Source organism: Acomys russatus, chromosome 9 (assembly GCF_903995435.1).
Source record: "Acomys russatus chromosome 9, mAcoRus1.1, whole genome shotgun sequence".
Lineage (NCBI taxonomy): Eukaryota > Metazoa > Chordata > Mammalia > Rodentia > Muridae > Acomys > Acomys russatus.
In genome coordinates, this window is record NC_067145.1 from 41,716,324 (window position 1) to 41,742,474 (window position 26,151).

Sequence of the window (26,151 nt, forward strand, 5' to 3'; positions counted from 1 at the left end):
TGACCTGGTTGGCTTGCTATGTGGTGATGGGAAAACTGGTCGCCCTCTGCATGCGGTGCAGAACACAGCCCGAGGCTGTATTTTGTATTCTCTATTTCCTCCCTCGGACCTCAATATGCTTTATGCTAATCAAACATTACTTCCTTTGTGCTTTGCAGCCTTTCTCAATGGTCTGCTGCACCGGCCACAAACAAAAGCTACTTATTGCATCAATCAGAGAGCTAGGTCAGGAAAGGGTTATTGTAGAATGAAGCCAGGAGCGTGAAATCACTGGCATGCCTTACTTTGACTCACCTGACTGTGTCTAATCCCAAAGGCAACTTTCAGCATTACAAATGGCAAGGCATTTACCTGCTTGGAGAAAACTATCTATTGCTTTTGTTAAAGCCTTAAATGTTATTCTTACGATAACATGAAAGCTATAGCACATCTCTCCAGAGAAACATAGACAGCCTGCCCATTTTAAAGTCATGGTGGTTGATCCAAGACACCAGGAATGAACTCTAGAGACAAACCCCCATTTTTGAAATGGGGTTACTGGGTTACTTAATATGTTATTTGATGTTTTTTCTTTTTGTAGCTACACATAGGCAAGGCTCCCAAATATGAGCAGAGTGGTCTTGCCAGCATCCCAGGACTTCCTCAGAAGTGGAATGCCATTTTCTCTTATGTAGCTTTTCACATTCTACATTATGAGCCAGGAAGTTACGCGTACCTCTCCACACCGCTCAGCTTCCACTTGTGTTTCCGGGACATCAGTAGCCCTCCACCCCAAGCTGCCTGAAAAAGCAAAACAGACAAGGAAGAATGCAGCACCTTTCAATGGTATGAAAAGGACCTGCACAGTTGGTTAAAAGAGTGGACCACTTTCTCCTAATGTGAGGGCTTTAAATTTCAAGGCTGAAGCCTCAGACTCCGTCTTACATTTACATATTATAGATTTATAATTCTGGAGCCAAATCGGAGACACATTTCCTCAATCTGCATAAGCTGGAGAAAGATGGCTGTCCTAGCCCTTCCTGCGGTGTTTCAAGTTGCTCCTTTGGAAGGCCCATGCTCTCAGAGTGAGAAAGCCTATGGTTGCCACAGTTGGAGTAGGTAAGATGGCCCGGGGAACCATTAAACGGGCTCCACCTTGAAAGTCCGGATGATTCAGGTCTGTGCCACCTGCACTTTTAGCTTACAGCAACATAAGGAGTTTGTCCCTGGATGTGTAACAGAGTATCCCTCCCCATAGGGGAAAATACTGAAACAAAAAAGATCAGCTGAACTATGCATTGCACTTAGTTGGCGATGGTTTGTGGTCCTTTCTTTATCACAAATATCTTAGCTCATTGTGGATGGTTAGCAAGCACTTTGCAGATGGCAACCTATCTTCAAGCCATACCAAGCGACACACCCAGTTTAAATCCCTTCAGTTCAGCTTTATAAAAATGGATGTATTTTCATTAGAAAATGGTGGTGTTCTTCCTTCATAGTTTGGCACAATTAAGCCTTATGTTAAAACATCTCAAATACAGTTTGGCTTCTTCGTTCACCAAACCCTCAGGGATTTGGTAATCTGTATTTCCCAGTAAGCTGTCAAGCCTGTTTTACCCACTGAATACACAGTTATCTAACTTGACCTTGAGGTTTATAACTTTTTTGTTTTTGTTTTTTTGAGATGGGTTTCTCTGTGTAGCCTTGGCTGTCCTGGACTCACTTTGTAGACCAGGCTGGCCTCGAATTCCCAGTGATCTGCCTGCCTTTGCCTCCCGAGTGCTGGGATTAAAGGTGTGTGCCACCACATCCAGCTAGAATTTTTTGATTTTTGTTACAAATATAAGTCCAGATTATACCTATAAAGGAGACCTGCATATGTGTGACTGTGTGTATGTGAGTGTTTGTGTGTGTGTGTGTCTGTGTGTTGTTTTTATTCAAGGACATTATGGATCAACAAATCGAGGACCAATCATTCAGCTCAAATAGTCATGTCAATAATATTTTCATGTGGGAACCTTAGTACATAATCAGTCTCAGGCTGTTTCTGTGTAAGACTATACACTATGCAAGTTCCGTGACTCTGAAATCTTTAAAAGCTGAGATTCCACCTTTCTGAGCATAAGGAGAGAAGAGAGAGAGAGAGAGAGAGAGAGAGAGAGAGAGAGAGAGAGAGAGAGAGAGAGAGAGAGAGAGAGAGAGAGAGAGCATCCTATTCCATGAGTCTAATGTAAAAGCTCTGCAAAGGTGTTTATGGGTAGCCATTAAGGGGTACTTACATCAACGTGCATCCAGATCTTATACTTTTTGCAAATGTCAGCAACAGCCAAGAGGGGATCAAAAGCCCCATAAACAGTGGTTCCCGCTGTGGCGCTCACAAGGAAAGGAACAAATCCCTACAAAGACAACAAAGCCCCAATTGCGTAAGTGGGGTCTGTGAGCTTATTTATTCATTTATTTTTTGAGACAAGGTCTTGCTTTGTAGCTCAGTCTGACTTGGAACTCAGGATGTAGGCTGGTCTCAGTATGTGACAGTCTTTCCTCCCTGAATGCTACAGCAATAGGCATGGGCACCACACTAGGATTCAAGGCTTCTTTTAGTGAGATGATTGAAAACACGGAAACTCTCCCTGCCGCATACTTTGTTTTATTCATCAGAAGACTTGTCATCACTCCAGATTGGTAAACCAAGGACTCCTCCAAGACGCTGAAGTGTTCACTAAGCTGCATCTGACAGGTGCCCTATGACAGCAGCAGGTAGCCACACTGGCTTTGCTGCACTGGAGGTTTTCAGTGATGTCACCAAGCCATCTGCATACTCCAGGTAGGTTGACAGGTCTTTCTCATTTGTTTTTCTCATTTTCTAGTATTTCCTCTTCTTCACAGCCAGGGCCCTTAGCTTAACTCCTGCCTTAGCATGGGCAGGTGGGAGGGGTGGGGGAAAAGAGGGACTTTGCCAGGCTATGCTATGCTCCTATGTAGAATACCTTGGGTGATTTGTTTAGGGTCTTAGAGGGGAGAGCCACACATGGGGCCAGCCATTCTCCAACCCATGCCAACATGAAAATTGATTTAAATAATACGATATGGTAAGAAGAGGGTGGAAGAAATGTCACTCTAGGCTGCCTTGACTGGCCTGTTGGCTTATAGATGCTGATGTGTCAGAGATTGTCTTTAGGTGGCAGCAAAGCTCTAACCCCATGGTGTATATTACTAGTCACCTTTGTAATACAAGGAAGCTGTAGGAGAGAAAATAAACTGCACATGGAAATAAATGATTGCTACTAAGCACATAGCTACTACGTCTACTGCTAAACCAGGCACGGTACCTTTTATTTGCTAAATATTAATCAGAGGATTCTAAGAGCAACTTCTGTCATGAGCCACTCAAGGGCACATCACTTGATAGACAATGTTATTTTTATTTTTATTTTTGAAACAAGCTCTCCATATGTAGCTGAGGATGACTTTGGACTTCTGATTTTCTACCTTGACCACACTTAGTTTATGGATGCTTGGGACCAAAGCTGGGCCTTTTTGCAAGCTAAACAAGGTCTCTATCAATTAAGTCATATCCCCAGCCTGGTATTGCTATTTCTAAAAGAGTTGTAAATCTGTGCCTTCCGAATCGGATTATGCTTTAATATGGTCCTCTCCAATATCTGCAACAGTCACTCACATGCTGCCTGAGCATGCTAGCTGCGAGAAGTGTTGTTTGTGTGTTTACTCAGTGGCAAGCTCAGCATGTAGGGAGGCTTCAGAAGCCCATTTCTGTATAGCGTTATCTACTCAGCAACTTAAACTTCTGTGAAACACATATATACATGTACATACACACCACATACATGTGTGGTATGTGTGTGTGTGTGTGTGTGTAAGACCAACATAATGGGGATAACCATTCTCCAAGCCATGGCAACATAAAAATTGATTTACATAATAAGATATGCCTGAAAGAGTGTGGAAGAATGTCATAGATACAATCAGCACAGTCACTCTAAGCTGTCCTGACTGTCCTGTTGGTTTATAGACCCTGATTTTCAGAAACATGTGTGTGTGTGTGTGTGTGTGTGTGTGTGTGTGCATGTTTGTGTGTATACTTAGAGACCAACATGTTGAATGTATATAAAATTCATATTCTTGTTAAAGCTTGGAGATTGGGGTTTAGATCTTTTTCTTAAAATAAAACCCAAATGATGTTTTTTAAGGTTATAAATTGAAATACATGTTGCTATGGGTCAAAGATCACTATAAAAACTTACTTTCTGTTTGACTTCAAGGATTCTTCTTTCAAGATCGGATGGGATCATTTTCCCTCTGCAAGGAAAGAGGAATATGCATAGATTTACTTGGATGAGTTTGCTTTGCTGTCTTTACAGTATAAGGAGCATCAAGACGGTAGACTCCAACTCATATCATTAACTAGTGCTTAGTTAAGACAGCTCCTTGGCTGTCTCGAGGGGCAGAAACAAATGCATGTGTGACATGGGACTACTGCTTCATATGTTTGGGAGATACTTGACCACAGCATGTTCTTGGTAAAATGGCCACACTGCCCATCTACTTTGCCCACAGACTGCCAAAACCCATCCTTTTGATTAATTTGGGACATTCCTGGTTGAGAACAAGGTGATTTGGCAATGTAAAACAAACTCAGAAAATATTTTCACTCCAAATCTTCCAATGGATTGATATGTAGGTTTTAAGAAGCAAGAATCCATTGAGACATTTGGATGAAAACTGTAGGGCCCCAAAACACCAATATACCCACTATGTCTGAAAGCATAAAGTAAGCCAAAAACCAAGAGATGCAATTTTCAAATACTTAGACGAGCACACGAGGAAGAAACATCATGTCGTTCCCAATAGATCTTTCCCAAGGGACAAAGCTTCCTCTTTGCTTGCTATGATAATCCCATAGGAAGGCATGAGAAGAAGAGGCAGCCTGAATTAGGACACCATTTCTTTCCTAAACACACAGTGACCACTGGCTCCTTCATCATACCTTCTGGTGTCCTTCCAAAAATATGTGATTTTAATACACGTTAATCCTTAACTTTTCTTTAGTCTTTAATATAATCTGAAAATTCTGTAGTGAGCATGCCAGTTACAGTTTTTCTACCATCTTTATTACAGATTAAAAAAAAGAAGAAGCATGGCAAAATAGTTGACATTAAATCTCAAAGCTTTGACACCCACTGGCTTAGACGGTTCTGCCAGAGCAAAGAGATTCCTACGTGTTTACACAGGTAATAGTGGTGGGTTGGGTTTCTAGGGACTGGGTTGTCAGGTTGGAATTTAGCAAAAGGCATTAGAGGTATATTGCTGTGAAGAGCAAGTCCATAAGACCAGAGCATCCCATCTTCCAGACTCCTGCAAGATGGCAGAAAAGAGAGAGGGAGATGGGCTTGGGAATGAGCACCTCACACCCTACACATCCCATCTTTCAGAGATTCTCAGGATTATCCTGTAAGGTTCAAGCGTCCCTAGACCAGCCTTCTGAAACATTTTATTCTATTCATGGCTTCCTTTGCCCGAGAAAGTTTTGTATGTTCTATACACAGATATAGAACAGGTGCACAGGCAAAGAAATTTGTTTTATCTTATCTGCAAGTGTGTATGCATGTGTTCACATGGTCGTGTGTGTATACAGGTGCACATGCCTACAGGTACACACGTTCGTGAACGCATGTCTGAGGAGGCTGGTTCTAAGGTTCCAGACACAGTTTCTTTTGAGGTAGGGTGTTCTGCTGGCCTGGAACTCACCAACTAGGCTAGGCTGACTGGCTAGGAAGCCTCGGGGATCTGACTGTCTCAGGCCTAGCTTTTTAAACATGAGTTTTGGGGGGTTGAACTCATGACTTTGAAAGGCAAGTACTGTAGACTGAACCACTTACCTAGCCCAGAAACTTACATTAGGCTTTGGCATGCATTTAATTCTACTGTTTGTTAAGGAAGGAAGCAAACATGCAATAAGATGCAGGCACCTGCTTCATTTTACACAAAGAATTAAACCTTGGCTGAATACTTTATGCTCTAGGATGAAGATCATCTTCAGGATTTTCCAGAGTTGATACATGTATTTATGATGGCAGTTAAAATTAATCATTCTAACATATAATCCAGAAATATACTAATTTGATATTTTTATGGTGAAGTGTGACAAACAAAAACCATTAAAAGTCTGTTTTGTAATTGAAAAATTGAGTTACTAAAGTGTCAGAAGAACTTGTAAGTACAGTTAAAGCACTGAGTTCCTAGAGTCCAGTAGCCGTTAGTCTTAGCCAGGTTGTTATGGCTGATGGTTGTCAGTACTGTGCAGCCTGGAGGCATGCACTGAACACAGGGTGCCTGCCACACCATTCAGAACCAGGTCTGCAGCAAAGTTGCTCAGTACAGACATGAGTGGGTGCTGCCAGAAGCATTTTGGAATCACTACACCCTGATTTTGAATTACCATTCACTCGTTGCTCAGTCATCATCCTTTTACTGATGCCAGACTTTTCATGGCCCCACAGTTAAGTGACCCTAGATTGGGTTGTGACCTGCCATTGACGAAGCTGTGGCCCAGATCACAGAATGTTCCACCCTGCTTTCAACAAACTGTTCAAACTTCAGAGGAAAGCCTCCCGATTACAAAGCAAGTTAAAATTGGCATTGTATTTTTGTAGGTAAACACGGAACTTCAAAGGAAACTCTTGGAAACTGGTTAGGCATTTCTTGAATATCTACTTTCCACAAGTGTGGAGAGTCTGGGGTGGACTGATAATGGACGTTTGCTCATCAGATTACATCAGGGTATTTTATCTCCTATGAGTCACACAGCTGTCACTGAGTAGTCAAGAGTTGGGGCACATTACAACTGGGGGTGACCTTAAGGCCTGGCTCTAGTTCACCTCATTTATCAAATGGGGAGGAGGCTGAGAGGGGAAATGACCACCTGACACAGAGGCTGCCAAAAGGTCATGGGTTATAGCAAAAAACCAAACCAAAACAAAAAACATAAGGCTTCCAGAACAGACTTAAAGGGACTGCCATGCTCTTAGTAAGGCTATTTGAAAGGTTGGTTTTTTTGTTAGTGTCTGAGGAGTTTATACACACATTTATTGTGTTTTGATTAAATTTTCCCTCCACTATCTCTCCTCCAATTCTTCTGCTCTCTTCACCATCACTGTTTCTCTTCATTGGCTCTTCTATTTTTTTTCTGACCCACTGAGTCCACTTTGTGGGGGCTGGCTGTGTGTAAGTGGGTGTGGGAACACCACTGGGACATGGATAGATAGTCTTCCAGTGGCCACATCCCTGAGGAGAACTGAGGAAATGTTCTATTCTTTAATGATAACATTCTGCTTTCAGGAATCAGACTTAGCATCCAGCACCTGGGAAACAGCAGTGAATGCCGAGTTCACTTCCAGTTACATTTCCATAGTGCAATACAAGAATGTCTCTCTCATCAGAGAGACAGTATGGGGCTGTGGACATAAGATTTATCATCTTTTCTTATTAATTTTATTTTGTTTTGAGAACTTCATTTGTGGGTACTATATTATGTCACTTCTTCCCTCCCTCCCTCCTCTAACTCTTCCTGTGTTGTTTCCCATCATCCCAAATTCAAGATCTTTTCTTGGACACATGTGTATACAGGCCAATGAGCCCATTTAGTGTTTCTCAGATGTACATGTACCCACCCCCCTCATCAAAGAAGTTTCTTTTAGCTATAGATGGAATTATTGCTGAGATCTACAACTGGACAAAATGCAGAGACTAAGTGACAGTGGGATGCCCAACTCCAGCTGATACACCTACAGTGCAACCCCTACACCCAAGGATCCAGGAGAATCTCAGAAGAGGAGGCAGAGCACTCATAAGGGCCAGAGGCTCAGGCCACCTGTTGATAGACAGTGGCCCCTAGACATGACAGGAACTATATACCCATGATATCTCAACAGTGTGGTTGCCTGCACGAAGCTGGTGTAATGACCTTTGCATTTTTTGATCTTAGAATTCACTGGATCACTTTGGGACACCAGTGCCTAATATTTAGCATGCCTAAAAACAATCACTCAAATACTACTTTAAAGTGTGAGTTCCTTGGGTTCAATCTCAAGGATTTTGATTCAGGAGGTCAGTATAGAGTTGAAGAATTAAGCTATTGGACTAATATTAATGAGCATCCACAATGTGCAAATATCATTTATATCATTCTTTGATCTGGGGTGCAAGGTGACAGAACAGGAGTTTTGTGTTTTGCTTTTTGCTTTGGTTTTTTGAGACAGGGTTTCTCTATGTAGCTTTGGCTGTCCTGGACTCACTGCAGGGCTTCTCCCATGCTAACATGGTAGAGAAACATTAGAGAGAGAAATCTATAGGACACCCACCCACGTGATTATGATGCAGGTAGACCCAGGTTCACACGTACAGAAATAGTGCTTTAGCAATGTACACTCAGCCTGGGTAGCATTGAAATAAAGTAATGAGCCAGCTTTTCATATGATCTATGGTTCAGGCAACAAGCAGAAGGGACTCCAGATGTAGCAGACACCCTCTGCCTGCCCATATGCTGTGGGGCAGAGAGCACTGGGTGACCACCAGCAGCCTTTCTGAGGATTTGTAGCTGCCTGTCTGGTTTCTAGCCTTTCCAGATGAGCACTCCATAGCACATAAGAGGCTCTGTATCCTCTCTATGCCTGGCCTACCAGGATCACTATAGTAGAAATGTCTTTCACATTTACACATCTAGCATCCAGTAACCTCACAATAGCCAATGGTGTGCACCATTAGTGTGGTGGAAGGCACTGACAGCTAGGTGAGGGCAGCTGAATCAAGCTGAGGGAGTGGTACAACGATTTCATATTGAAGTTCTTGGTAAGTGGTAGTTTTAAAAAAAGTCACACTGTAGTTTCAGATACAAAGTTGCTTAGGTAAAATTTTGGAAAGATGCTAGTCAGTTAGGAAAGTCTTTGTGGTAAGATACCCTGGACTGTGGGCTGTGGTTCATCCCTGCATACCCGTGGACCCAAAGGCAAACACTGTCTTCCTCCATGGAGCTCATAAATGGAGAGGGTGTATCTGTACATGGAACTCATTCATAGAGCGGGGGCGTCTCCAGACAGGCTTCTAGATGGCTACAGAGAAGGTGCTGCATTATTGCATGACCTTGTCTATAGCTCTTCAGAAACTGAAAAGTTCCTACCAGTTTTTCTCAAGTTATTAGGAAATGGGCATGGCTTTGTCCGGCGCGTTCATGTGCAAAGAGAGGACTTATACGAAATCTAGTGCGCCATATTTGACCATGCCCTCTGGATGGGGAGGCCTGGCAGCACTCAGAGGAAGGATAGCAGATTACCAAGAAGAGACTTGATACTGTATGAGCACATACTGGGGGAGGAGGACCCCCTCAGTCACAGTCATAGGGGAGGGGAGTAAAGGGGAAAATGGGAGGGAGGAATGGGAGGATACAAGGGATGGGATAACAATTTAGATGTAATATGAATAAATTAATAAAATATATTTTAAAAAATTGTTACCCATGTTGCAGCGCCTCTGGCAGCAGTAATGAATGGGCAAGCTTAGAAGCATTCACCCCGTTACGCTTGCTCACATGATCCCTGATCTCCCTGCCAGCAAGGCAAGAGAATCATCACGGCTTACTTGGTGGATAAGGAAGAGACAACTGAAGATGGGAGAATTGGATTCTGTCGAAGATTCAAGGCTTATTAGCGGTATTAGAAGAGATAAGTTTTCCTTGTATTGATTTATAAAATAGTAGTGCTTGCCTTGTGGATTTTCTATGAGGACTAAATGGTGTGGGAAACACAAGCACTACAAAATACAAAACACGAAGTTCTGCCTCGCATACAACACAATGTACGAAACCATGCTTGGCTATTCTAAATAACATGAGAGGTCAGAAGAAAGTAAAAATGGCTTTGATAGAACATAAAAAAATGAATGATTCTGGAGGCCTAAGTCAGGGTAGGTTCTCAGGGGGATATGAGAGGGACTCTAGCAGAGATTCCTAGTAGCAGGGGCCACAGAGACAGAAGAGGGCACCTCTAACTAGACAAGTCTCCTAGTAGAGGGAGGGGAACACCAACACACCCATAAAAACTTCGACCCAAAATTCACCCTGCCTACAAGATGTGCAGGCTTTTTTTTTTTTTTTCCTTTGAGAGAGGGCTTCACTATGTTGGCCTCCAGATACTTCTGCCTCAGTTTTCCAAGTGTTGGTATTACAGGCATGTGTGGACACATCTAGATATGAAAGGCATTTTTAACAATCAGCAATATCTATTCCAGAGAAGGAGGAAGGGGGAGGAGGAGGAAGAAGAGGAGGAGGGAGGAGGCAGGGGAGGTGAGTGGAGAAAAAAAGAAACTCCTGGTAATTTAAGAAAACTAGGGCACTTCTGTGACACAATTAAAATCATCTATCTCAAAGTAAATGTCAGCATTATACAAAAATGTAGTACCCTAGATACTTGTCCATTAAACTTAACAACAATAACACTATTTAATTTTTTTTCTTGCAAACATTCTTCTTAAGTAACAGAAATTCCAAGCATTAACAAGTAAAGAGATTGAATTAGAAAAAAAAAAAAAAATTACCATGAAAACCTGCCTCAGCACCTACTGTCTTTACTAGTGAATTTTATTAAACATTTAAATTGAGGCTTAACAAACACTCTCTACAATCTTCTGCATAAGGGGAGAATTATTATTCCAAACTCTTTCTGCAAGAATTACTTTGATATAAAAATAAGGAAAATACAGTACAAGAAAAGAAGCCCGCAGGGTAATAACAGATGAAAGACTCTTCCAGGAAACCAGGAAGTGCAACACAGCAATATTTCAAAAGCAAGCGACACTGCAGCCAAATCTGATGTGTCCTTGTCATACAGGATGAGCCAACATACACATATATCAAGAGACTGAAAGACAAAACCATCCCCATCTCCACGGCTGCAGGAGCAGCATCTGACAGAAGTCAACATCACTTCAATGTTAAAAAACGCCCAATGAATCAGGTATAGAGAAAGTGTATGTAAAGGCACTTGAGGCCATATATGAGTAGCTCATCGTATTCAGTCCTGAATAATTGGAAGCTTAAGGTCAGAAACAAGACAGGAGTGGCATGACTTGTCACTCTTCATAAGCCTCGCACCCTAAGCCCTAACCAGAGACAGCAGGCAAGGAAAAGAAGCAAGACACAGCCAAGTGTGTTAGAAAGTAAAGATTCTGCTTCTAGATGACATGATCGGATGTAAGGAAAACTAAAGACTCCACCAAAACATTGCTTAGAAACAGTATTGAATTCAGTGAGGTCTCTGGACACCAAAATGCACAAGGGGGAAAATATCGGTGTCATCCTAGATGCCACCAATGGTCTATTCAAAGGAGAAAGTAAGAAAATAATTCATTTCAATAGAAGAAAAAGAATAAAATACTTAGGGATAAATTTAACCAAGGAGCTAATAGAGTTCTATACCTCAACCTGAAAATGGATCAATAAATGTGGTACACATGGATACAATGGGATATTATTTACCTCTGAAAAGGGATAAGCAGACAGACCTTGAGGACATTATGCTAAGAATTCCCACCAAAAGTCACTGTGTGATCATCCTTTCATGAGTGGGGACTGAGCGTGACAGAAACTTCTATCAAACTCATAAAGAATATACAATAAATATAAACAGTGGTTGGCAGGCACGGGGAGAAGGTGGTGAGCAGCTGTTGTCTGATGGGCAGACTGGCACCTTTCATTTATGATGAAATGTGCACACAACGCAGTTAAGGTGGTGCTGTGCATTTGATTGTAATAATGATGCTCATGAGAGAAAGTAGTTTTCTTAACTGGTGAAAGTGAGTAGTTCTCTTTTGAGTCCGAGTCCTGACTCTTTACTGACCAGCCACGTGGCCTTAGACATAGCATCTCTGGACATATTGTTTTAAATTGTTGCCTGTGTGTCAACATACCGCAGTACACTGTGTTGGTAAGGGTACGTGTGAGGCAGTGTACCACTCTGAGATCAAGTACGTACAGCAGCAATGGGTCTCTGTTGTTAACTCTTTCATAAGTTCCTCAAACAGGACATCACAAGTTCCCCAAATCCTTTGCATAAAAACTCAGAGGAAACTGGATGCTTGGGCTTCCCAGCTCTGCTCTGTGATAACCATATCTCTGGCATAGTCTGCCCTGTTACTGTGCTCTCAGGTGCTCCCTGGGGCCTGAAGGAGCTCATTAGCACTCTCAGTGGTAGCACTGGCCACAGTTCAGTTAATTTAACAAAAGAGTTTAATGACCCCAGATTATGTACAGTTTCAGTTGTTTTAGTAAATTGTATGACAAAATGTGGCACCTTAGCAAGCATAGGGAGCTATACTCTTAAAAGCTGGGTGAGTGTTTTTAAAACAGCAAAAATGTGTACAAAACATTAGTAGTTAATCTGTGTTCTAAGAACATTAGTCAGAGTAGCTTAATAGAATCCTTGCTGCCTGAGCTGGGTGCAGCCAGTCACCCCCCTTCTACCACTGTGCCAGCCAGGTATTGCATGTCTCTGTCAGAGTTATCTCCTGTAGAGCCACAGCAAATTACTAGCAATTGAGATAACAGAAAGGGAAGTCTGAAGGGAAAAGAAAAAAAGAGATGGAGACATGGAAGAGAGGGGAGAGAGTGAGTGGGAGATGGTCACGGAGGGGATCAGTTTCTGGAAGTACCCATGAGTCCATGCAGGTGATAGAGGAAGAGAGAGAAAGAGAAGATACAAAAACACAGGCCTCCCCTTCCCCTCCTGTTGAATGTAGGGTTTGACAAATAAGCAAGAAAGGATGGAATTAGAAAGGGACAATTTTGCAACCATCAAAAACAATTCAGATAAGAATTAGAAATGGACGCTCAACTAACTAGAGGCTGGATGCTGCAGGACTCAGCGCAACTTCTTCAGTCATGCATGCACTGCCAAGAGAGTACAGTTGTTCTGTGATGTTTATAGTTGACATCACTAACAGTGAGCCCAACCTCCAGAGGCAATGCTCAGGAGAAAACATGTTTCTATGGAAGTCCTTCTCCAGACACATCCCTGGAATTGAATCACGAGTAGAATCAGATAATCCAAATAAATGATCTAGCTCTTCAGACATAGGGTCAGGTGTTCTCAAGCAATCCCAGGCAGGAAGGCCAGCCTGAGCATCAGGGTGAGAGAGAAGGAAGGAAATTAAGACAGAAAAGAAAACAGATCATCTGACGAAAGGCAAAGGACAGCAGAAGCAAGGCTCCATGCTAAAGGAGAGTGAAGAACTGTTTAACTAGAGTGCCAGGTGGTGGTCATGGTGGTGGTCATGGTGGTGGTCATGGTCATGGTGGTGGTGGTGATGGTGGTGGTGGTGATGGTGATGGTGGTGATGATGGTGGTGTGGTGGTGGTGCTGGTGGTGGTGGTGGTGGTGGTGGTGATGGTGGTGATGGTGATGGTGGTGGTGGTGATGGTGGTGATGATGGTGGTGGTGGTGGTAATGGTGGTGGTGGTGATGGTGGTGGTGGTGATGGTGGTGATGATGGTGGTGGTGGTAATGGTGGTGGTAGTAGGGCTCAGCTAGCTTAGATTAACCAGTGAGTTCCTGGTCCATGACAGATTTGTCTCAAAAACAGGTGAGCAATGTCTGAAGAAAACAAATCAGGTTTTCCTCTGGCTTCAACATACATCTGCTTACACATACACAAACACACACACACACACACACACACACACACACACACACACACACACTTTAAAAGTAATTTTAATATAAAAAATAAATTATTACTGCTATTATGGAATATTTCTGAGTTCTATTTGGTAGTTGATTTTAATTATTATATATTGTTTTCAAATCAGATTATAACAACTTTGAGAAAAAGATCATCATTGGCAGTTATAGTTTCTGTAGTGCCTATTACTTTACATAATAAATGTTAAAAACTTTACATTTTTATTAGCTAAAAATTGAAAAAGTAAAGCAATCATGCTCAAATCATCGTGGGTTCCACACTTCTCTCCTGCTTTTGACCTATCAATATTAAAAGACACACACACACACACACCAGCCATGGCCTCAGCTTTTCTGGCATCAGCATTTCTAGGCTCACCCTTTAGGACACAGACATTTAGCTTTGGTGTTTTCTTCCTTTCCACACCTACCACTCAGTGTCAACCCCATAAACTGCCTTCTGCCTTTCCTCCTCCACTGAAGCTGCTCAGACAGCCTAATCAGCTCCCTCCTAATTATAGTGCTATATCAACGGGCAGCTAGTCACTCACCTTGGCTGGAAGCAGAGCTGACACTGTTAATCAGTTTCTGCCTCTAGAAACTCTCCTGGCCATTGAATCTATGCCCCCCCCCCCATCTTCCTCTGGCCACTCTGGATCTCCTCTCTTGACCATTTCTTTCCTGGGTTCCTTCCTAGGCCCATTGCTACATGACTTCTTTCGTGTCCCGAGCTCACCTGTCCAACCACCACTTGTTACTCTCCCTTGATATCTTTTACACTCAACATCTCTATATCTCCTCAGCTCCTCCCTTAGCCAGAGCGCCTCACCTTAGAGAACAGCGCTGAAGCACCCTAGCTGAGAAGCCAGAGTCCGGCATCCATCCTGGATGCTCAGCCTCCTCAGTGGCACTCCTGCACTCGTCTTCCTGCTGGTTGCTACTCCCTGTTCACATTACTCCCATAGCCACCAGCTTCCAGCCGTTATCCCACATGCCACCCTCCTTTAAGATGATCCTGAAAACAGAGCTGTAACGTTGCTTCCCCGCTCAGGACACTTCAGTGACGTCAGCTCACGAGCTCCTTCCTGACAAGGACATTGTGACCACACCCTGACTCATGTTTGGAATGTGCTCTGGTCCCTGTGTGAAACATTTTTTCCCTTTTCCTCTTTATCCATCTAACTCCCAGCATTCTTCCTCCAGAGGCACATTTAGGTGTGTATGAACCAACGTGTGACCCCCCCCCCCCTCTAGTAGTACTTCCATTCTTCATCAACTGCTGCTTGTTCCACGGCATTTGTACCGTCTGTAATCACGGGCATCGTGCCTGCCACTGCACTGCAGCCAAAAAGTCACTCACAGGGCACATGTTGACCACATATTAACTTCATATCCTTCTACCTTATCATTCGTACAACACACATTTCTTTTCCTCTTCTTTGACTAAGTCTTTGAGAAATATCTTTTTCTTCAGGGGCTTATTCTAACTGAATTATGTAGCTTTTTTCCACACATATTTCCCCCTAAGTATTAATGCGCTTCTATGTCCTTAAGACACATGAACATGCTACTGATTTGGATTCCACTAATTCAAAAATCTGTGACTATTACTTCTAAATGAGATTGTACCAACTTTGAGAAAAGACCCAATGACACACGAATAAAAATTTAGTAACCCTATCACCGAGAATATTAAAACTTTTACCAGCAAGCAAGGAAAACTCTTAAATTTGGGTTTGTGGGTAAAGGACTTACTTTACACCTCACTCCTTTGGTTGCAATTCATTTTTACATATAAACATAATTTTCAGTTATGGTAATTTCTATTAAAGTACAAATGATGAACCAAAGATTTATATTGCCTTTTCTTACTCTACTTTTATTAGAGTATATAAAAATTTAGAATGCTTCTTGATTTTCAATGCAGGAGAACACAGTCTAATCAAATGAAAACTTAAATAAAATATGTGCAGCATCTCCCCTTTATGGTTTCAGCTAAGGACTGAGTTTTGCTTTAAACAGACCACCAAAGCCAGTCCCCATGATAGCTGTGGGCGTCTCCCTCCACATATGGGTGTGGGTCTGTCCTCTGACTCCCGTCACTAGAATAGTTCTCTCTAATTGTGAACCTTTGTTGAAAAAGAAGGGCAAACCCACTACTGCACCCACAATATATACTACACTGAAAATCCAACCATACAACAGTCCCCTTCTGATCCACAGCATCTTTCCACCTACACATCCTGCTGTCTAAGTACTGAGATGAGATGTCCAGAGCCTGGTGACATGGTGACAGTCAGAGCACAGCTGTCTGATAAACACCTTTGGACCAGTCAATAGCTGAGTGAACTGCTTCCTTTTAATTTAGTGAGACTTCTTACTTGATCCTTTAAAGATTGGATCTGATTTTTCCTAAATTCCAGATTTATCAGTCAGCTTGTACTTCACATGGATAGCCTAAAGATGATTTTCCCTGCTCTCCCCACAATGGTATCTCACCCATTTCCTCAAAAGCTATGAAGTCTGGGTACCAATTAGGAAAGACTTTCCTCTGCTGCCCAAAGCTGTTGAGCTGATGAGGCATCATTTTCTTCAGTAAGTTTACATAACCCATGCTGCTAGGTGCTGACTCAGCATCAACTAGTGCTTCACTCTCCCAGGGCTAATGTGCCCAAGTGATAAATGTCCCTCTACAGCGGCTAGTGCAGACATTTTTGATTGATTTAACAAAGGTTCCAGTCCATCCAGGAATTGTGCAAGGCTCCGTGCTTTCGAGAAACAACATCTGGAGAATGCAAGCAGGCCTGTGCTCCAAAGGAACTGTGCGGCCGGCCACGGCACTGGTACCCAACAGTCAGCTCCTCTTTGCACAGAGGTAGCTGTGGGGGAATTTCTAAATTGCTAACCAACGGGGTTGAGGGTTCATTTGCTCACCTCTCATCACATTTAATCAGAATCACGCTGTCTGTTCCGATCCCTAAGGCGGCAGCCCCCTTCTTGAGAGAAAAGTGGCTCTGTTAAAAAAAAAAAAAAAAAAGCACATTTATGATTAGTTCTCTCTGAAGAGCACATCTTATCTCTCTGCTGGCTTTCTGCCTTCTTGTTCTCCTTTTGCTGCTTTAATGCCTGGGCTTCTCAGGGGATAACCCAGTCACTCATGCAGGTTTTTGTTCATTTTAGTTATTATGTATATGGCTTTTATATTTTAATTAGTTTATTTCTATTATATGTGTGTCTTGCCTACATGTATGTCTGTGTACCACGTGGGTGCCCAGTGCTCACAGAGGCCAGAAGAGGGCACTGGATAGCCAATGATGGAGTTACAGACAATTGTGAGCAGCCACATGGGTGCCGAGCTGGTTGCCAAGGTCCTTCAGAAGAGCAACCTGTGCTCTTCACCTCTCAGATATCTCTCTAGCCCTCCTAGCTATTATATGTCTTAAAACAATATCCTATTTTAATTAATTCTTTGAGAATTTCATACATGCCTACAATGTATTTTCACTACATTTGCCTCCACTCCTCCCCTGTCTCTTCCCAAATCTACCCCACATCCCCTTACACTTTTTCCAACTTCATGGTGTCTCATTCTTTTTCCTCCTCCTCCTCCTCCTCTTCTTCCTCCTCCTCCTGCTCTCCTTCCTCCTCCTCCCCCTCCTCCTCCCCTTCCTCCTTGTCCTCCCTCTGTATAACCCACTAAGTTGAGTTTGTGCTACCTACTTATTCATGAGGGTGGAGCCATTCACTGCAGCACAGTCTACCTACCATGTATGCTCTTAAAGAAAAGTCAACCTTCCTTCCACAGCAGTCATCATTCTCAATATATCCTCAGCTAGAGAAGGGGTCTGTGAGTCCCTCCACACTCTGTTATAGAGCATAGATTGGCTTTGTCTTGTACAGGTCTTGTACAGGCAACTACAGCTGCTGTAAGTTCATAAGTGCAGTGATCCAATCATGTCCAAAAGACCTTATTTCTATCTGGTCCTCCCTGACCTCTGGCTCTTGTGATATTTCTACCCCGTCTTCCACGATAGGGCTTATGGGAGGGATGGGGTGTGATATAGATGTACCATTTGCACTGCACAAATATTTAATCTCTGCACTTGGACTAGTTTTGAGTTTTTGTGTTAACCAACATTTTCTGAATAAAGAAATTTCTCTGATGGGGGTCTGAGAGCTACAATACTTTAGGGGGGCAGTCTGATATTGTGTCAACTTAGCAAAATAATAAATATTAGTAGGTTTACCTCTGAAACTGATGAGCTTCATAGCCCTGGGTTTTTGGTCAGATGCCAGGCATGCATTTCCTTCTGTGGAGCATGCTTTAAAGCCCATCGGAAACCAGCTGTTTACCCCCATAATACTCATGCCACTATCGCACCCACGGTTATAGCTTGAGTTTGAAGGGGTCACGGCTAGATAGTCACTCACGGTTTTAAAGATACTGTGGTGACTTGTATGCTTGTATAACTTGAATAGCGTGCTGACCGTCTCTGAGAAATAACCATTTCTGTGCTCTTAACTATTTCCACATCGTTGTGCACCAATTACCACCACCTATTTCTCAGAACCCTTTCATGTGTAAAACCAAAACTCTTCACTAAACAGTACCTCCTCATTCTCTCTTTCCTCACCCCTGACAGCCACCATCCTGTTCTCTGTCAATTGGACTGTTTGGGGCATAGCATTCACTACATTTTCTTTATGTCATCTTGCCATGGACACTCGGGTTACTTCTACCTTTGGATATTGTGGATAGTTCTGCTAGAAACACAAGTGTAAAGATACTTCTTCTTTCAGTTGTATAAGGTAAATACTTAGAAGCATAATTACTGTACCATATGGCTAATACGATTTTAACTTCTGAGAAACTGCCATACTACCCTCTACAGCTACTGTGGCATTTTTACACTCCTACCAACAGCGCACAAAGGTTGCAGTTTCTCTACATCTTCACCAAGGCTTATGATTTCTGCTTGATTTGGAGACAGGTTCTTTCTGTGTTGCCCAGGCCAACACTGGCTCTGGTTTCAAGTGGTTCTATTGCCTCAGCCAACATGTGTTTTTCTGGATTTTGAGGACAGTCTCCTAACACCTTGTGCTTCCGCTCCGCCCGCCACCCCCTCAAACATAAGCCAGGCGAACTCTGTCCCCCTTGCTCTGGCTACTGCTCTCATGTTTACATCTTCCATCTCCCAGGAGGGACATACTGGAATTACAGACACTGTGAACATCTAGTTTGCATGTGGGTTCTGTGGGCTCAGAATTCAGTATCTTTTACCCACTGAGCCATTCCCCCAACTCTGAACCATCTTTCTACAAACACTCCAGTAATGCTGCGCTATATGACTCTCAGACTTACAATTCAGAGGTTAGGTTCCTTCCTTTTGTCCATCCTTTCGTTCTTCTGATTTTTTAAATCAGCAAAGTAAAGAGTTTCACTGTGGCGTTCCCATACATAGTGTTTTCCCTCGATTCATCTCTTCTGGCCCTCTCCCCCATCCTCTGTTCCTCTCGGGCTGGCTTTCTTTCCTCCTCCCTGTGGTCCCCTTCTGTTTTCACATCACATGCTTTCTATTCCCCCCTCCCCCACTTCACACACATCTTAAGATCTTCCTCCTCCTGTTCTTTCTTGTCTACTTTCAACAAACTATACCTAGCTTTGGACAAATTTAGTGACATTGTATGCATTCAAGTAGAGAGAGAGAAGTTGTCCCTAAGTCCAGCACTCTTCCCCTGAAGGGATAGGAGGTGCGATGTGTCTGTGGCCAGGCAGGTGGGTCATACTGACAACCAGCTGCCCACTCTGTGCTTTCGCTTCCTGCCTGGATTTTCGGTGACTGTAATCACTATAGCATTTGAAGAGCTGAGGAGACCTAACCTAAGCCCAGCTGTACTGCATCTGCCCATCAGCCTCTTACTATTAACTACAGATCATTAAGCTGTCCAAAAGGAGAGCAGCTCCCTCAATTTACATCTCCAAAGGCTGCTGAGTGGAATTTTAAATTGTGCCTCTAAAAGAGGCGTTCTCTTCTCAAATGCCCAGTCTCCACTCATCCGAAATTTTAAGTAGGCAGTGCATAAACTCTTCACATGTATATTTTTTAGGGAGACTGTCTAATAAAGCAGGAAATCACATTTGTAACAGAAACAAACAACATCAACCAATAAAGGGAACACACCAAAGGGATGAGTCTTAAAAACCTCAGTGTAGCTGTTACTAAGATACCTGGGAGCTAGGAGAGAGATTGCTCAGTCGGGCCAGGGATTTTGAGCATGTGAGGGATACCTGTTCCTCCTCCACCCTCTTTGGCCACAAACCATTCTTTGTATTTGGCAGAGACTAGGGAACCCAGAGTAGAAGATCAGAGGGAAGCAGTGCACAGCCTCTTATTGCCAGGAGGGCTCAGAGCAGAGAGGCCAGCTACTGTGCCTGAAAAAGCACAGATACCCCAAATCCTGCCCCTCAACAAATGTGCTCTGCAGGTTGGCAAATTGCAGCTAAGAAAGAGATCTGCTGCACCTGCCCACGAGAGGCGCATGCTTGTCTGGTCTTTAATGAGAAAGACCAGGGATCTGTAATTGAGGAGTAATTACGAAGGATAATTGATTGCTGTAAAAATGCCGCGGATTTAAGGAAACCCACATGCCCCAATAGAGAGCTTAAAGACGGGGAACAAAGGTGATGCGAGGCATGAAAAAAGAAAATTAGGCACCAAGCACTATTTATATTTCGGGAAAAAGAGCAGAGGCTTTTAGCTAAGTGGTATCTACAAACAGTAAGGCATCCATGGACAGGAAGGAAATTCAGGGTCACAAAGACATTTAATAAAGAAGAAACAGCATCGGCAAGGTGCATGGCATGCCTTTCTATGTACGAGACAACATTTGACAACCGTGTTTAATCCTTAGTCTCTGGTAATAGAACCATTTGTGAATAAAACAGAGGAGGCTAGCATCTAAAAGCCAGTCTCCTTCCAGGATGCTGAGCATTCTGGGGAAAAGGGTGTCCAGGGAGCACTTAAAGAACACTTGTCAAAAGCACAGTAACAGGCTCTGTTCATGAAGGAATGAATAGCTGTCCCAACATGGGGCCGGGAAGGATACAGAATTCTTTCTGGCTGGCTTCAGAAGGCCAAATTATGAGCAAATTTGGAAGCCTCAAGGACAAAACTTTGTCTCCCAATAATGAGGATTAGTGCACTATCCTCTTGCTCATCGCTGGGCACACTCCTCTGTTCTTCCTTGATTTGGAAAATGTAATCAAGCTTTGACAGAGCTCGGTAACTACATCATATTTCCATTCATGAGTAACAGGCATTAAAACACACCTGATTTTTATTTTAAACTAAACCAAGATTCCAGTTTGATGGAAAGTTTCATTTCTGTATTTTTAACAAAGAAATATTGAAAAATGCCAGAGGAGGACACTTTGGAACAAAGTTACAGGAGACAGTTTCTGAGCCACACTAGCACAGAAAGCAGACCCCCAAACTGACAAATGAGACTTCATAAAATGAAAAGCTCCTGCACAGCTGAGGAAACCAGCAGCAGAACGAGCTGACAGCCTGTAGGATGGAGGAAGACCTTTGTCAGCTCTACCGCAGACAAGGGGCTAGTATCAAGGGTATATAAAGAATAGCAGAAATTAAACACCTCAGAACCCCAGCTGCCAAGCCACAAATGGGCCAATAATCTGAACAGTTATCAAAAAAAAAAAAAAAAAGGAAACACAAGTAGCAAATATGTATTTTTAAGTGTTCATAACATCTCTAGCAATTAGAGAAATGGATTCTAATTCGCCCCAGTTAGAATGACTACAACCAAGAAAGCAAATGACAACAAATACTGGCATACTCCTCACAAGGATGTCTGGGAAAAGAGGAACCCTTATACATTGCTTGTAGGAGAGTAAACTAGTGTGGTCACTGTGGCATTCAATGTAGAGGCTTCTTAAAAAACTAAACACAGAGTTGTCACATGACCCAGCTATACCACTCTTGGGCAGTTACCCACAGGGCACTCCAGAGACACGTGCTTAGCTGTGCTCACTGCAGCCCTCTTCACAATAGCCAGGAAATGGAATCAGTGCAGATGTCCTTCAAGTGATGGATGGATAGTGAAAATGTGGTGCATATACACAACAGTTTTGTTGTATTAAGGAATAATGAAAAATGAAATCATGAAAATTCCAAGAAAATGGATGGAGCTGGAATACATTATATTAAGTGAGATTACCCAGGCTCAGAACCAGAAAATGTTCTCTCTCATGTGTAGATCCTAGCTTTAATTGTCAAATATATGTGTCCAAGTGAGGGAAAACAAGGAGGGCAGAGTACAAGGAGAAAGGAAGATGGGGGCAAAGAGTAAAACAGGGAAAGTGAGAGCAGAGAGATAAAATAAAGACTTTCTCTTCTCTCTCTCTCTCTCTCTCCCTCCCTCCCTCCCTCCCTCCCTCCCTCCCCCCCCTCTCTGTCTCTCTCTCTCTGTGTGCGCATGCGTGCATTTGTGCATATGCACCTGGTCAACCTTGAGTGCCCTCTTCAATCAATCTCTACCTTATTTTTGGGACAGAGTCTCTCACAGAACCTGGAGCTCGCTGGTTGGCCCTGGGCTGCCCTGGCTGATAAGCCCCAGAATCTTTCCTGTCTCTGTTTCTCCAGCACAGGGATTATGAGTGCACATGGCCGTGCCTGGCTTTATTACATGGGTTCTTGGGGGGCGGGGTTCAAATCCAGGCCCTCACGTTTGCATGGCAAACACTACTGACTGTGCCACCCCTCCAGCCTGTGCTCCTTCACTGCTAGTAGGGACAGCAAGCTTCACCCTCTGTTGGTGATGGGAGGGGAACAGGTGGAATGGCAGGCAGCTCTGAGACAAACCACTTCCGGATCACAGCCCTTGTCATTATTAGTCTTGGAGGAAACAAAGAGAGCTTAGATAGCCCTGAGTACCCAGCCGTCTCTTCTCTTCTCGCACCCCTCCATTCTCTAGTTTGGCCATTCTGGTCATCACTGAGCTTGCTAAACTTATATTTACCCATGGCCTTTGCTTACTGTCCCATCTTCCAGGACTTCAGCACTTACCATTCAATTGCCTTTCTGATAATTATATGTATCTATCCCTCATTCCACAGAGGTCTCTGTGTCAGCTGAACAGGGAGACCTTTTATACCTACTACTCTATAAGACAGCCACTTACTGCCATATGAAATTACAATGAGTGCTAACTAGTTCGCTGTCTGACAAAGGAATTGTATAGGGACAGGTTTTGTATATGGTTGATAAATGTTTGTAGACATTGTTGGCCAGATGCTCAGAGACTAAATCCAGCAGAATGTTCACCATTTACTGTTTAGGCTATCTAGTCACAAATACTAGTGTTGAGGTGTGAGTTTGGTGCCTAGCTAGATCACAAAGGACTGAATGGACAAGGTCCAGTCTAACAGCAAATCCAAAGGTTTTTCTGGCCAGAGGCTTGGAATGGCCACCAGCCCTTCTACCCTGACCATCTGCTTGGCGAAGGAGAAACAACCCATAGACTTCAGAGGAAAGAGAAATGACACAGTGCTTTGGGAATCTCTTCAGCACCCAGCTCTTCAGACTTCCCATCAAATGCCCTACCTTCCGGCTTTGAGAATTACTGGGTATCTTTGGGATTGACACTTTTTCACTGATGGGTCTCTCACATCTTAACTGATTGGGGATTTCCAACAACTAGATCTGGAAGCCAAATCTATAAATGAACTAGAATCTGCCTCTTTAACTATGTCTCAAGCTTTAAGCAGGCCCCATACTCCTCAGTGACCCTCAGTACCCTCCTGCAAATGCCTCCCATATATCCTTTGGTTTACCTTCACTGAGGTGCAATAGATCTGCCCTCACTGGGGCTAGTGTGAGAACTGTAAATACAGTATATGAAGTACTTATGGAACACACAGCCCTCAGTGGGCGCTTACAAATCATAGTCCTTTTTCTCACATACTCTTACCCAGTGTGATGACATCCTCAGGTCTCTCAGGTGGAATTTTGAAATCTTCAAGTAAAATTAATGACAACTTACTAGATTTCTTAAAATAAATGTATGTTATATGGAGTTGTAAGGAAATCTGAAAATGATATTTATAGCAATAGAGAATTTAAACTCTTCTAGCAGCGTAAATGCTGGTCATCACTCTGTTCCTGGAGGTGAGGAGCTGTACCTGTTTTAAAGAATGAATACACCCCAGACATGTCCTCATCTCACCTCTCTCTCTGCTGCATCTATCTCGCCTGGATTGCTTCAGCTGTTTTTACACAAGAGATGCCACTGGGTGTCTGGCTACAGCAGCAATGCTGCCCGTCATCACTGGAGTCCCATGAAGGGTCAGGCAGGTGGGCTCTGCCCTTCCCATGTATTTATCAGCCTACTGCATCGTTCCTACAACTATGTGGGTAGTTGTTCATTTTACAGAGGAATAGGAAATGAAGCCACTCACCCGAACTAATGCCTACAAGGAGGCTAAGATACAACTATCCAGGCACTTCTAATCTGGTCCTCCACCTGCCGTGGGATGCAGCTTCTTGAGTTTTAAGAAAGATGACTTCCCTCCAGACTTTTCCCATGACAACAACATAAGCTCTTTAAGCTCCCACATTGGTCTCTTGCTACTATCTCCCTCAAGAAAGCAACACAGGAGAGTAGGGAAGGGGAAAGAAGGGGAGGGAAGTTGAAAGAAGGGAAGAGGAAGGAAGGGAAGGGGAGGAGAAAGAAGGGGGAAGGAAGAAGTAAAGAATTCATAGCTCAGGGATTATGCCACACTGCCCTAATCCCTTATTAGTCACTGTTATAAAAATACCTACAGGAGACATAGATTGTGGTTTAGAGTCATGTGCACCTAGACAGGGCTTTTTAAGTTCTCCGTCAGGAGTAATCCTGAAGAGAAAGCAAGAAGAGAGTGGAAAGAAAACGAGGTACAGGACTCTGTCACCTGCCTTTGGATCCCTTTCCCCTAGCTGGGCTGCCTTGTCAGGCCTCAGTGCTAGAGGATGCGCTTACTCCTGCTGCGACTTGAGGTGCTAGGGTGGGTTGTTACACCTTGGGGCCTCCCCTTCTCTGAGAAGAAGAAGAAGAAGAAGAAGAGGAAGAGGAGGAGGAGGAGGAGGAGAAAAAAGAAGACTAAGAAGAGGAAGAGGAGGAGGAAGATTAAGAAGAAGAAAAAGGAGGGGGAGAAGAAAAAGAGGAAGAGGAAGAGGAAGGAGAGGAAGAGGAAAAGGAGGAGGAGGAAGAGGAGGAAGATTAAGAAGGAGGAGGAGGAAGTGGAAGAGGAAGAAAAAGAAAAGGGAAAGGGAGGAGAGAAGGGAAGGGCCTGGGATCAGCCTATAAAGTGATTAAATAAATAAAACATCTTAAGTGAGGTGCAAACGCAGAAGGAGATTGGGTGTATTGAAGTTGAACTGGCGCCCAGTGCGTGCCATTGCATTTCATGAGAGTCTCCCTTATCCATGCTGTGTGGAACATTAAAAAAAAAACTTTGTGTATTTTTGTTGTTTACTTAAGGAGAACTACTTTGGGAACTGATGCCTCCATAATGCCATATATAAAAACTGTAAACTCTTTTCTACTGCACTTTGGAGAGTCACCTCCCAGTTCCCACGAGAGGCCAGAGCAGGTGTCTGATGACCCATTCTAGAAGACATGGGCACATGCAATAGTTGATCCGTGAAAAGTAGAGCGAATATTTTCTACCAATTTGCCTAAAAGATCCCTCTTTCTCTTACAATTATGAGGTGATTTTTCCTCAGTGACATCATGCTGTTTCATGGAAGCTATTTTCTGGAAGAGCTTAAGTCACATGAAGAAAAAAAAAAAAAAAAGAAATAAAAAGAAATGTGAAATAATACAACTCAAAGTGTGGGATTTCAGAGGTTCAGAGTGACAGATGAGATCTGAGCTGGGATTTTTAGCTCTCTCTCTATCAGCTTTTAAGAACTTACCCAGAGCTCATTAGACTACTTTCTGTCAAGCTTTTCTTTCATAGAAGACTTGGGGGAGGTGATGATTCAGCAGAAGGTGACTGTGGAATAAATAGACTGTATGGCCCTTCCAGTGTCGTGATCTTGTGATGCTATATATTGCAGGGAGATTGTCTTAGAACTCTTTGCTCATGGCCTCACTACTACTCTTGCTGCAGTTCATGGACTCACTTGCTTTTCATGCCATTTGTTTAGTTTAATCCTATCCAAGTGTTTCAAGAAAGAAGTTCATTTGAACACAGAGAAAAATGTAATAGCTTGTCCTGCTTATCAGCTAGATGAAGTTCCAGTCTGCACTGATCTCTGAAAAAGAGGAAGGTAGGCTTGGTGGCAGGGGTGGCGCGGGGGTGGGGGGGCGATGTCATGTAAGAAACAAAGGATGACTCCCCACCCCACCAGTGTGTGACCTTTCC

At 43.2% G+C, this 26,151-nt stretch overlaps 1 protein-coding gene across 1 annotated transcript in view; it reads right to left on the reverse strand.

Annotated features, from left to right (window-relative positions):
• Window positions 1–26,151, reverse strand: part of Gad2 (glutamate decarboxylase 2) — a 56,375-nt gene that overhangs the window by 16,441 nt on the left and 13,783 nt on the right. The window contains exons 8-11 of the mRNA XM_051151237.1: window positions 16,659–16,738; window positions 4,242–4,296; window positions 2,259–2,375; window positions 716–780 (exon numbers count right to left, since the gene is read on the reverse strand). Of these exons, the coding sequence (XP_051007194.1) occupies window positions 716–780; window positions 2,259–2,375; window positions 4,242–4,296; window positions 16,659–16,738 (317 nt within the window). The remainder of the gene's footprint in view (window positions 1–715; window positions 781–2,258; window positions 2,376–4,241; window positions 4,297–16,658; window positions 16,739–26,151) is intronic.